This window comes from Chenopodium album, chromosome 11 (assembly GCF_948465745.1).
Source record: "Chenopodium album chromosome 11, dcCheAlbu1.1, whole genome shotgun sequence".
Classification (NCBI taxonomy): domain Eukaryota; kingdom Viridiplantae; phylum Streptophyta; class Magnoliopsida; order Caryophyllales; family Amaranthaceae; genus Chenopodium; species Chenopodium album.
In genome coordinates, this window is record NC_137844.1 from 14,743,984 (window position 1) to 14,757,378 (window position 13,395).

The 13,395-nt window shown below is 39.3% G+C and overlaps 1 protein-coding gene across 1 annotated transcript; it reads left to right on the forward strand.

Annotated features, from left to right (window-relative positions):
• The first annotated feature begins 10,191 nt into the window (after positions 1–10,191).
• Positions 10,192–10,719, forward strand: LOC145566344 (uncharacterized). Its single transcript, XM_081625791.1, has one exon. The coding sequence runs from the start codon at positions 10,192–10,194 to the stop codon at positions 10,717–10,719; it is 528 nt and encodes a 175-aa protein (XP_081481917.1).
• Positions 10,720–13,395: the final 2,676 nt, after the last annotated feature.

Here is a 13,395-nt window from a genome sequence, read left to right on the forward strand (position 1 = left end):
GGCGACGCCTTGAGCCAGATCTAGTCGGCTCTCTCCTAGCCTTGGATCTCGACCGGATGCGGGGTGAAGGAATAGGTTGTCCCTGCAAAGGTAAATCAAGTCAAATACCAAGTAAAGGATATAATAAAAGGTGATACAAAAGAAAGACAAGAGAGATACCTCCTCAATGTCGTTCCTCCGACAGGTAGCTCGGTTCCGTAACCTCATGAGCTGGCTGCAAAAGGCGTCTATACACCTCGCCATGGCTGTCACCACCTCGCGAGAAAATTGTCAAAGGAATAAAGTCAGTAACAATAAAGAACAAATACAAAAGCAAGAAAATAGATAAGCTCACCCGAGTCTGGTGACGAGGAATAGAGCGCTCCACAAAACGCTGATCCTCGGGGGCTGGAGGAATCATCTCCTCGATCGGTCCGAACACACCCCGGTAATAGATAGACATCCTCGGAGGGACGAACTCCTTAGGCACAGCCTGATAAAATAAAATTCAAATGATCAGAATTCACTTGGGGGCTACTTAAGGAAAAATAAAAAGTAAAGCATACCGCTGCCTCCTCAAACAAAACAGGGGTCGGCGCTAGCAAAGGCAGCAAGTCATCCTCGTAACTCTGCTCCAAATAAACATGAGATCGCCAGGGAGTGCCAGGAGACGACCGACTCGCGGAGTCACGCATCAACGCCTCATGTAACATATGTTGAGGCGGGCAAGCGGGGACGACGAAAAGATCCGAGGAGTGCTGAATAGCTACTCTCTCGCCAAGATACATCGTAGCATCATACGTCCCCTGAAAATAACGACGCTCGATAGTATACCGCGCGGCCAGCGCAGGTATAGCAAAATCAGCCTATGGTCGGTATACCACGCCTGGCTCTTACAAAACATCTATGTAAGATAAATGCACTCAAAAGAGTAATATCAAAAAACAAGTGTTCACGAGAATCTACCGAGAGGATCAGATCTCGAATACGTGCAGTCTCAACCTGGCCAGTGCGACCTCCCCAACTGGTGCCAACGGGGAGCTCGCGAGGTGAAGGTCTCGTCGGCGAAAGCGAGGGGAAGTACTCATACAACCAAATCTACACAGATGAGAGAAAGTCAGCAAATTCTTGCACAAGTCTAGAGCTAATTTCAAAAGGATAGAAACATACCTCTACGACCCTCTAGAAACTGGAAAGTGCGACCTCTTCAGACAAGGCCCTGTGACGGCTGGAATGTCGCAGGAACAAAAGAAAGTCAGCATAGGCCAAGCTGGCCCAATCATACGTCCCGACCAGGTGAAGGTCGCGAATAGCCCTCAGGTAGTAGAGGAGCACTCGACTACCCTTGTCAGGAGAAAAGGTCCCTGACAGCAAAATAAGAACAAAGATGTGCACCCGCTGCTTGCGAGTGGTCGTATCATCCTCAAAAGCCGCTACTAAGGTGGAACGGCAGATGCACCGGGAACTAAGCTGTCTTGGCTAAGCCTCAGCACGGGCCCGAATAGCAATCAAACCCAATAACTCCAAAACCATCGGTGAGTAAACCGTAATATCACTGTCAAATGGCAGTGGAGAAGAACGAAACTCCAAACTTGTGATGAGACTGAAGTCGGCAGGAGTGACCGTCATCTCACCCCAAGGAAAGTGAAAGGTGTTGGTGGTGTCCCAAAAGAACTCCACCAAAGCTCGGATGACGAGGTTACCCCCTTCATAGGAGTACATGGCCTGAGTAGCCCGAAAGAGGGGAGTCAACCCACAGGACTCCCAGAGTTGTCGCAACGCCTCATCTTTGCTGAAATACGCTTTGTATAGCGTACCGATGACGTTGTTTCCAGAACCATGACTGCAAGTTGGATTGGGCTTGCAAAAAGCTTTCCGACGATATATTATAAGCCCAATTCCGATGAATAATGAGGAAGTTATGGCTAAAATACTAAACTGGGCCCGGTTTGATCTTTACATGCGGCCCAATGATGTAGGGGAGGGCACGATGTTATTTATTATTCCTAAAGTTATTAGAATTAATTATAGTCTTCTAGAATTCTCTAGAAGGTTCTTTTAAGTCCTAATAGAATTAGAATTAATAATTATATTTTGATAAGTTTTATTTGGAATAAAATATTATTTTATGAAAAATACGATTTCCATTTTCATAAGGACTTTACAAATCAATTTTGATTGATAAGTGGACTCCGTGTCTGAAAGCGCGTAGGAATCCAGACTGTCGCTAAACGACAGGCCTGTCGCCACGCGACAGAGCTTATCGCCAAGCGACAGGGTCCGTTTTGCGGCGACAGAGTGGAGTTTTATTCCTTGTCAAATTCTACCTATTTCCGGACTGTTTTCTTATAAATAGGGTCCTAAACCTCCGTTTTTATTTATTCACAATAATCAATTCTCATCTACAATCATCAATATTCTCTCTATGCTCTCATCTATCTAGCTTTTAACAAAATTCCGCATACACGAGATCTAGAAACACCTAGCCAAGTTCGAAGTTGCCTTCGCCCTAGACGTGAAAGGTTATAATTTCTGAGGGTTTGGTCCCAAATCTCTATTTCAATTATTTGATTTGATTGATTTTTTATATTTTGCTTGAAGTTACTAACGCGTGTATTTTGTTATTAGAAAGAGGTACGAGGCATCAAAGTATGTAATCTTATTGTTGTATTCTTGTAGAAAGCATGTTTAGATTTGTTTAATTCCTAGTATCATGTTAGGATGTTATTATTGCTTTCTAGTATCATGTTTAGGGTGCCTTTTACTCTTTATCAATATCATGTTAGTATCATGCTAGGGCTAAAGCTTTGATCTTTATTGCTTAGTGACATGCTAGGGTTTGTTATTAATCTTGTTAGTATCATGCCTAGGATCTTGCTAATAATATTATGTCTTAACATGATTATTTTAATTATGATTATAATTATGATGATTATTATGTTGCTTGATGCTTATTTATTGTTATTGCTTGATCACGCCTTTTATGCATGTTTAAAGGGAATTTTTACTTGTAATCACGCTTAATAAGATAATTAATAATCTTGTTTAGGGCTAATATGATTATAATTCAAGTGATCGCCAATAATAGTTTTGCTTATGCATTAAATTCAACCAACATAGATAAACAGGTTTAGGGTTAATCTGTTGATTGCATGTTAGTTAGAAAGCGCACATGAATACGAGAAGAATGAAGTAAAGGCCTTTTTAGGGCAGGTTTAATCTCTTTTAGGTTGGATTTGTACCTTCATCCCCGAACCCTATTTGGTTTAAGACCTTTTGGAGTTGACGGTCTCATGGATCGTTAAGGGGTGTAATCTTCACCTTGTGAACGGTTTACAAGTTCCTAAAACTTGTTGGCGACTCTTTTGCTCTAACTTCCTTCCCTTTGGACGCCACCATGCTTAAGTGTATGATCACAGTGGGGTTCAAGCTTGGGGTTAATGCTTGAAATATTCCCTACACTATGCTGATTCTTTCTCTGTAGATGTTGCTTTGAAGGTTATTTTGAAGCATTCTTTGGCTCCTTTTGAGTCTCCTTTGATTTCTTGGATCCCCTATTTCGTAGGAAACTTGATGACCTAATGATATGTAGATAGGATGGCTTTCATTTCGTGTATCCAAGGTCTGCCTGGAATCATGTTGTTAGACGACAGAGTATCGATCACTAGGAACTTTACTTGCAGGTTGATCCTTTTTGCATAGGTAGGTAGTGTAATTTCTCTGATTGTTTTCTTAGTTTCCCCACTGGGTTAAACCAACATTGTTGACTTGTTTATGATATCCTTCTCGTCAATGTTCATATGTTTCACTATATCGAGCATAATGATGTTTACTGAGCTTCCGTTGTCAACTAGGATCCTCTTAATCAAGCAATTTCTGACTGGGAGTGATATTACTTGGCCATCATGGTGCCCTTCTACTGCGTCACTTTCTTTGAACATGATTGGAATATCCAACTTTGCTTGTGCTTTCTTTGTTGGCTTATTCATATTGTTTTCTTTTGCATAGTGCTTCGCTGTTGAGTATGTTAGGTCACACACTTCTGACCCTCCTGATATGAAACAGACAGCCTTGACAATTGGAGGTGGAGGTGGGGGCCACCTTGAATGGAATTACAATCTCTTCTTGGGGCTTTGGGCCTGTTCGTTAAGAGCTTCTTGAGATATTCCTTCTTCAGCAGGTAAGCAACTTCCTTTTTGAGCGTAACACATTCATCAGTCGTGTGACCGATATCTGAAATATTTGAATGGAAGTCACACCACCTTGATAGATCTTTCTTTACTCCTGGCCTATCGTTTTTCCTGGGCCATTGCACAGTATCTCCCATTTTGTTCAAGGTTCTAATTACACCTACAGGGTTAACATTGAAACAATATTCATTCAATTTAGGAGGGAGTTCGGGATCTTCCCTCCAATCTGTGAATGCTCCCTCAACAGCATTGACTATTCCTTCTTCAAAGCAGGAACGTTGATAAGTCTTGAATCTATGATCCCTTCTTGGGAAACTGTTTCTCCTTGATGAGCAATCTGTTTCAGGGGTCTTTCTTGCATAGAAGTTTTTTTGAAATCTGACTTGGACCATTGCCTTAGCTTGGACATCTTTAAAGATTATGCAAGATACTTGGTTAGTTCCTTATAGAGCTCGTTGTGATCTAACAATCCTCTTTTGATTTCCTTGATGGTTGTGGGAGAATCACACTTGTGTATCCTAATCTTGTCCCTGTTGAACCTCTTAAGGTAATCCCTCAAGGATTCTCCATGCCTTTGCACAACTTTGTACAGTTCTGAAATTGCTTCTTGATCCTCCTGCTGCTGGCGAACTGAATCTTGAATAGATTCACCATTCTTGCAAAAGATCGAATAGTCCCACTATCTAAATTAATGAACTAAGTTAGAGCTGGGCTTATTAATGTGGCTCAAAAGCCTTTGCACAAAATTGCTTCTCGAATGTCTCGGGATTGAACTGGTGATCATCTTTTGCATGTAGAGGGATACGTGCTCATCAGGGTCTGTTGTCCCATCATACAAGGCCATACTGGGCGTACCGAACCTTTTCGGCACTTCCACCATGGCAATTTTGGCCTCGAATGCCTTGAGTTACTCCATGACTACCTTTTCTATCTTTCCCCCCTCAGTTCTTGTCTGCTTACTTTTCTAGAAAGTACCTGTACCAATAAAAAATTCGTCCAGGAATTTATCCCTGTTTTTATAACCTCTTGCCCCGTTAGTAGGGGTATGGAAAGCTCCTGACATATCGAGTTGCATGGCTATGCCTTCAGTTTTCTTTCTGGAATTGGTTGTTTTGGATGCAACTAACTGTATTTGGTTGCAGAGGGCTTCATTTTGTGGGGTGGGGTTAGTTAGTTTGGCTTCAGTTTGGACTTTTTGGACTAACAAGGTTTCAACTATGGTGAAGGGTACTGGTAGTCTAGTCACGGTTTGACGGAATGAGTTCATTCCCTCATAAATTTCAACTATGGTGAAGGGTACTGGTAGTCTAGTCATGGTGATTTTCTTGGTTTTGGAGAGTTTGGCAGGTTAATTGATTATAAGCCCCACGGTGGACGCCAAATTGTTTAGGGTAGGGTAGGTCTAAGAATTTGCTTAAAGTTTAAGGGGTAATAACAATCAATCCTATAAGAATTTGGCTTGCTTTCTTGATTTCTTTGACAGTGCCCTATGACTTTTAGGATTCTTAGGAGTTTGGGCCCAACAGGCAGGAAAAAGATTCTGTTTAAGAAAGAGAAGATATTGACTGACGAAACATTGGGTGCGACTTGCCGCACCTAATACATTGTATAAATACAAATATAAAGTACACTAACACATTTATTCAAATTTCCTTTAAGTAGAGCAAAAAGAACATTGCATACAATATACATATACAACGAACATGTGTTTATTTGTTCACATTCTTTCAATTTTAGAAAAAGAAAAACATAAAAATGCTACCTACCTTATGTAAACGTTAAAAATATTAAATTTCAAAATCTTTATCTTCTTCCAATTTTGTAAATTGCGGACTCCTAGACAATTTTTAGTGATGAGAAAATCTAAGTTGATCTCGCTGATAAACAAGCATTGTTTATCTCGTAGCATTTCTGTAATTAAATTGCATTGGTTTTTGCAAACATCCAATGAAATGCGACTTCTGGTCCCTAGCTCTGTCAGTTGCCATGTGTGATAAAAGTAACTATAATGTAGCCGTTTCCCCAACGTTAAGGCCAAAACTAAAGGCTTTAACCTATGGTAACATTTCCTCCTGCAATGGAAAGAGACATGAGAGAGAAACAGAAAAGAAAGCTCACAAAGTTCGTGAAAATGGTTTATAAATCAGGTTGCTATATCTGTCAAGTGGTGGTTGTGAAAACACCTTTCCCTTAATTAATAAATTTTGACATAGGGTTTTCGTTGTTTTCGCCGCTGAAAATGGTTTTGAGGTTTGGTATTCACCATTGAAGTATCTTGAATAAGAAAACGTGTAAGGGAAGATGAAGGCAAAAGCAGGGTCGGCCGGCCGAGAATGTGAAGGAAGGAGGAAAGGAAACCATGGATAATCATGGAGATGGGTCACAGTGGAGTGAGGAGGAAGATGATGGTGATTTTTTTAAAAAACTTTTTTCCAAAATGTAAAAGCTAAATTGAAGAACGAACAGTCAAATTGAAATCAATGTTTTTGGGTTCAGGTAGGTGAGAGGCTAACAGCAACTAACCATGGTTAGTTATGTCCACTTAACGCACGCTCACATAACAGCAGAATTCCGTCCAAGAAATGTTGACATAACAACCCTTACTTTTACTCGCGAAAAGACGAATTCACCTTGAGATTAACACTCCATGTTTCTCTCAAATCTAGAGATCAACCTGGGCAAGCTCGAGAAAGATAAAGAGAATAAAAAATATGGACCCATGTATGTGATAGGAGAAAGAAAGAGAGAGTTTATTTTACTAAAAAGGAAAGTAAAATAACTAATTTGAAATACAACTAAAAGAAAAGAGAGGTAATATTTCATTTTCTCTTTCTAAAAAATATACTCCAAAAAAACATTCGTACTTTTTCACTAATTTTTCCTGTATATTAAGTCATAATGTTCGTTTCATGACATTTGTATCTCTTGTAATGTTCTGTATATTATTAATATGTTCTTTATCATAATACATGATATATATTTTTGATAATTTGTTGTTTGTAATATATAATTAATCACTACTACCAATGCGTTTTTCCCGACCGATTTTACAGATGGTACAAAATCAGTTGGTAGTTACTAATGGTGAAAAAGCAGTTGATATATTGACAAATTAGTGACTTTTAAAAAACAATAACTAATTACCGACTTTTTTAAAAATTGGTTAGTAATGGTTAACTGTTTTAAAATCATTCTCTTATTGGCTAATCGTATTAAAAATCTTCGTTAATTACCGGCCATTTTAAAAATAATTACTGACTATTTTTTCAATAAGTCGCTAAATTTCAACCGATAAATGGTCGCAAATTAGCGATTGCGTAAAGAATTTTAGAAACTGCTTAAGCGGTCGCTAATAAGCACTTCATTCTTTAGTATGTTCATTTTAGAATTTTTGAATGTGTAAAGGTTTGAAGTGTTTGTTTTAGAAATTTTGAATATGTAGAAGTTCAAAATTGTGATTCCTTTATTTTATTTATTTTGTGAGAGTGGGAAGACTTGCATGAAAGTCAAGGAGTTGACTTCTTTCATTCTTTATGTAAGGATTACAAGACTTGCATGATCGTGGGCGGATGTTGACTTTGTGGCAAGTATTATTTGATGATTGAAGAGCCGAATAGTGGGATTAGATCTGTCAATTTTCAACCCGATCCGCAAACTTGACCCGAACTCGACCCGTTTTTCAGGTCTTGAACAAAGTCTTTTGACTCGTAACCCGAAATAACCCGAACCCGTTTAACCCGTTAAATTTTGGTCAAATCCAACCCAAACCCGAACCCAACCCAAACCTTAACCAACGACCCGATTTTATGGGTTTTTTTTTATTTTTAAAAAAAATACATTTATTTAAAAATTAATACATTCTCCGTTTTTTTATTATTGCACCACATATGTTGGGCACATATTTTTTGGTAGTGGGATAAATGAAGAGAGAGGATAAAGGTTACACATACAATTTTTTTTTTGAATGGAAAAGTACATGGTACTAGTAATCTCTCTATCTCATAGAAGACTACTACTCCCTCTGTCCCTTTTTTATTGCTTCATCTCACAAATCCGCTTTATTAAGAATTGGTAAGGGAAGAAAAGGAAGTGTGGTCCCAAGTCAATATTAGTGGGTTTAATTAAATAAATTGGAGAGAGAGGGAAGTACTTAAAATTAGGGGCCGTTTGGTTCGCACGAGGGAATCAGAATGGAATGAACAAAGGGAAAGGAGAAGAATGGAATGAAAATACCCTTTTTTTGCTTTGTTGTTTGTTTTTAAAACAAGGGAATCAATCCCACCACCACACCACCACCACCACAACCACCACACCACCACACAATTCATATAGTTTTCATCATTGCCAGCCACGAAACCCTCGCCGGCCCTCCCCCTCCCCTCGCCGGCTCTCCCCCTCCCCTCGCCGCCCTTCGCAAACTCTCCCCCACCACTCGCTGGGCGCAAAACGACGAATCTCACCTCGAAAAACCTCCCTTAGGGTTTTCGGAGGTTTTTCGAGGTAGGGGAGGGGGTTTTGAGCGGCGCGCGTTTATCAGTGGGCGGCGAGGGGAGGGGAAGGGGCGGCTAGGGTTTTGCGGGTGGTGGGAGAGAGATCGGGGCTAGGGTTTTGCGGGGCTAGGGGTGGTTTTTGCGTGGGAGGGGAGGGCGGCGAGGTTTTGTGGAGCGGTGGCGATGGTCGGGGTAGGGGCGGCGGTGGTCGGGCTGGTTTTCCGGTGGTGTTGGTAAGTGTGAAGGTGGTGATGTGGTGGTGTGAAGGTGGGTAGGGAAAGGGAATGGGAAAGTCTAGGGGGGATGGGGAATGGAGTTGGAAGGATTTGGGGTAATGGGGAGGGTAATGGGAATGATTAAAAGTGCTAAACAAACATCAATAAAGGGAATGGGGCCAGTTGATTCCCATTCCCTTTCCTGATTACCCCCAACTAAACGGCCCCTTAGATTAACTCTTCACGTGGGAGGAGAGGTTGACAGTAAAGCAACTCATTTCCCACCAACTTTACAACTTTACAAAGTCACCCAATATTCTGAAAATTTTAAAATTTCAACACTTTTTAAATTTAGTACCCAAATTTTTAGAGGGAATATTTAAGCTCCCTTTTTACAGTAACCTAAAAAATACACAAAATCAGATAAATTAGTAATTGTTCTTTCCGAGGGGGGGGGGGGTCAAGAGGGGATTACTCTCAGTTTTTACATCATCGAGTAATTAGGCAACCGTTTTTTTTCCCCGTCCAGTGTAAACATGGAGACTTTTGATTTCATCAGCTTAGTTGGTTTACATGATGGTGGACCACCATTGTTAAACACGAATACAAATCATCATTCAACCGACATTCCTGAGGTAGTAGCTCAAGAATTAACAAGTCAAGCAGGAAGGCAACCATGTTCTCAGGCAACATTCTCAGAGTTCGAGGCAGGAAGGCAACCATTTTCTCAAGCAACAGACAACAATATTCAAGCTACACCTCAGGATTTTACTGAGCTTGTTTTCCAATTAGGAAATCAAGGTGTACCAGATGCAACAATACCTCACTAACTATCAAAAGTCACACCAGGAAAGACATGATAGATTTGGAAAGGAAGGCCTGCATAGAGGGCCTCTTGCATGCAGCAAAACAGTTCAAGCTATCTGTAGGGGCCATTTCTTCATTTTCTCGCCTTTATGGTGTTAGTAGGTGGACAATCTAAAGGATTTGGAAGCATGTTAAGAAAAGTGTCACCCTGAAGCAAAGCATAAAAATCAGCAAGAATTATAAGGGTAACGTGGGCAGAAAAGCAATCCAACTGATTGCTTCACAACTGATGGCAGTCCCTTTGAAAAAAAGGGGGACCATTAGGTCTGTGGCAGCATCAATGCATGTAAACAAGTCAACAATTGGAAGATTCGTAAAATGGGGCAAAATCAGAGACATAACAATGCTATCAAACCGACACTCACTATCGTAAACAAGATTCAAAGGCTACGATGGTGCATACAATAAGTAATTCCAAGCACAATAAATACTATCCCTCGGTTCAAAGAAATGTACAATATTGTACACACTGACGAGAAATGGTTTTTTATGTCAAAAAATACACAAACCTTTTATTTAGCACCAAATGAAGCTCATCCTTACAGGAATTGTAAGTCCAAAAGGTTTGATGTAAAAGTCATGTTTGAGGCAGCACTATCACGGGCATTTCATGATCAAGATGGCAATTGTTTGTTTGAGGGAAAGCTAGGAATTTTCCCACTAACGGAAGTTATTCCAGCACAACGGTCAAGCATACATAGACAAGCAGACACTTTGGAAATAAAACCAATTAAAAGAATCACTCAATCTGTGATAAGGAAGTTATTCATTGCGCAATTGCTTCCATCAATAAAAGCAAAGTGGCCAATTGATGCATGTGAAACTATTTGGATACAACAAGACAATGCTACACCACATATGCAACTAGATGACATCGAATTCAACATGGTAGGAAACACAGAAGGTTTCAACATACATCTTATTTCACAGCCCCCAAATAGTCCAGAATTAAATGTTCTCGACTTAGGTTTCTTTTGAGCTATTCAAGCAATTCAACACCAACAATCCCCAAGATTAGTTGATGAGTTAGTAAGCGCTGTGAAGTATGCTTATGATATTTTTGAGCCTCGTAAAGTGAATTTTATTTTCCTAAGTCTTCAATATTGCATGCTTGAGATAATGAATGTGCATGGTTTAAATAATTATGCACTACCACACCATGCAAAGGAAAAGATGGATAGACAAGGCATTCTACCAAAATCTGTTGAAGTGCCAACTCAATTGTTACAACAGAGTATGAGTTCTTTGCTACAACAACACATGACCTTACATGGAATATTAGCAGCCACTGAGAACACAGAAGTGACAACAGATGTAGAAACAGACCACATTTCAGTGCAAAGTTACATTTCAATTGCAGAGGATACATCTATGCAAATGGAAGACTTAGAAGTAATGTTTAAGGAGATGTGCATTTCCAGCAGCTACTAAACATCGGCAAGCTAAGGTATTTTGGCATGTTTATAGATGGAAAAAAGTGCAAAATCATCACACATGTCATATGGTTTTTTTTTGTGTACAAAACAATAGTATGTTCTATGGTTAATTATTGTTATGTTGGTGTTTAGATGCTTTGCTGAAGATAGTAAGTCAAAAAAGTATCCTTTTGTCTAATTGATAGAAATTTAGAAAAGCATGTAATTGATTAAATAACCTTTTGTGTATGGCATTTCTTGTAAGTATTAATGATATCAATTACAAAGTTTATTACTTGCTTTTGTTTATTATATCTTCACAACATTGCAAGGAGAAGAAAAAAAAACAACCTCAGTTAAGTTTATTAACATCATAGATTTGAACCATCATAGGGATTATAAGAATCATTTTCAGATCATGGCATTCCATTGCCTCATCAAACATCATATAGATGGAGGGGCACTAAGAAACCAAGTAAATGAAAATGAGAAAAAGCCCTCAGGTTATAGCTTATGCGTGCCTCGTCAAACATCAAAAAGATGGAGTGACATCACATAAGGTTTTTACCCTTCATAGTAGTTATGAAACTACTCATCACAGAACCAACTTATCGCATGACAGTCAATAGGGACATCCATCTATGGCAAAAAGAGCTCAAAAAAAGGGATAGAAAGAGTACAAAGTACTTATGCAAAGCAACATAAGACATCATTAAACTGTAATTACTCCTCCACCTTATCATGGTTTGGATGGAAAAACAATACATGCCTCACATAAAGCCACTTACAACCACTGCAGTTATTGACATTGAATAAATAATGTCACAAAACAAAGCACTATAACTGGTAAATATGAGCACCAATTTATTCTAAGCAAATTATGTCTCAATTATCCTAAGTATAATTTCTATATCAAATCTCTTAGAAAGATAAATTGTGACAGAAGTATTTGCTACTTCAACTCAGTTGATGGATGAACACTAGTGGGTATCTTAACTATCTCACCATTAAAAGCATTAATTAAGTTAAGAACAAATTATGAACACCCACATAATTTTTTTTACCATTAATTAAGCACATGCTAATTCATGTAGCAATTAAATCAAACTTCACATATAACCCCTTTACATATGACATCATTTTTTTTGCTAATAAACTGAAATTACATGCATTAAACATACACTTACACCTAGTACAACAAAATTACACATAGACATACTACTCTACCTTCATTACACATACAGATACTACTCCATCAAAATTACAAACACACCTATATTAGTCCCATACTCCTATAGAAATAAGTAGATAACCATAATACCAAAAAATTTATATAATCTGATAAGAAAGTAGTAGTCAAAGTTTCTTATCTAGATTTCTTCGGACGAGTGAAATACAGAGGACATAAGAGTCGAAGCATTTCATCTCCCATGGATGGTTCCCGGTACAAAATTTCCCTCTCTCGCCCTTGAGTAACATCATCGGCGTCCATAGGTTCCCCAATGGTAACCTTTCCAAAGTTAAGAGCCTTTGGCCGACATACATCCCTAGATCGCATCACCCCAATCCTCCTAGAACCGTTGCCTCCTTGAGCTGGTGGTCGGGTATAAATCATGCACATCGTCTCCGGCGTGTCAGGCGCCTGAAGTGAGGCTAGAAGAGGTGTCGTACACACAACGACCGGGTGGGTGTTGGGGATGAACTCCTTTTCATCATCATCGGAGTTAATTGGGGATGGGTTATGATAAAATTGAAGTTTATCCTTCAAAAATTCATAATCCTCACTAGTTAGCTCTGGATCAAACCCACCCTTACCATAGATTTGTGGGTGAATTTTTTTTTGAAAATTATTAAAATTAAAATTCATGGTAATCAGATCTAGGAATAAACTATCAAAAATATACAAATACCCACACTACAAAGGAGAATTACATAAGGATAGATCTTAAGAAAGAGATTTCGAAAAATAAAAAATAAAATTATGGAATTGTAGAACCGAATTTAAGGTTCATCAACGGATGAGAGAGAAAATACCAATTGTTTCGGGTAAAAACAATGGGACCTTGCCGAAGGTCCTATGAAGTGGTGAAGACTGGGCTCGGTCCAAGTGATGCTGGGCCGAGGGTTTCCTGCACAGCAAACACACGTAAACTAGCCTCGGGGGTGTTGCCGAGGAAGGCCCCTCCGATGCTAAAGTCAGTACAATATGTAGAGAGAGAAAGCTATGCAAGAGAGTTAA

Excerpts from the sequence above, each read along its gene's own strand:
- LOC145566344 (XM_081625791.1), top strand. The coding sequence starts at position 10,192 with ATGTACAATATTGTACACACTGACGAGAAATGGTTTTTTATGTCAAAA.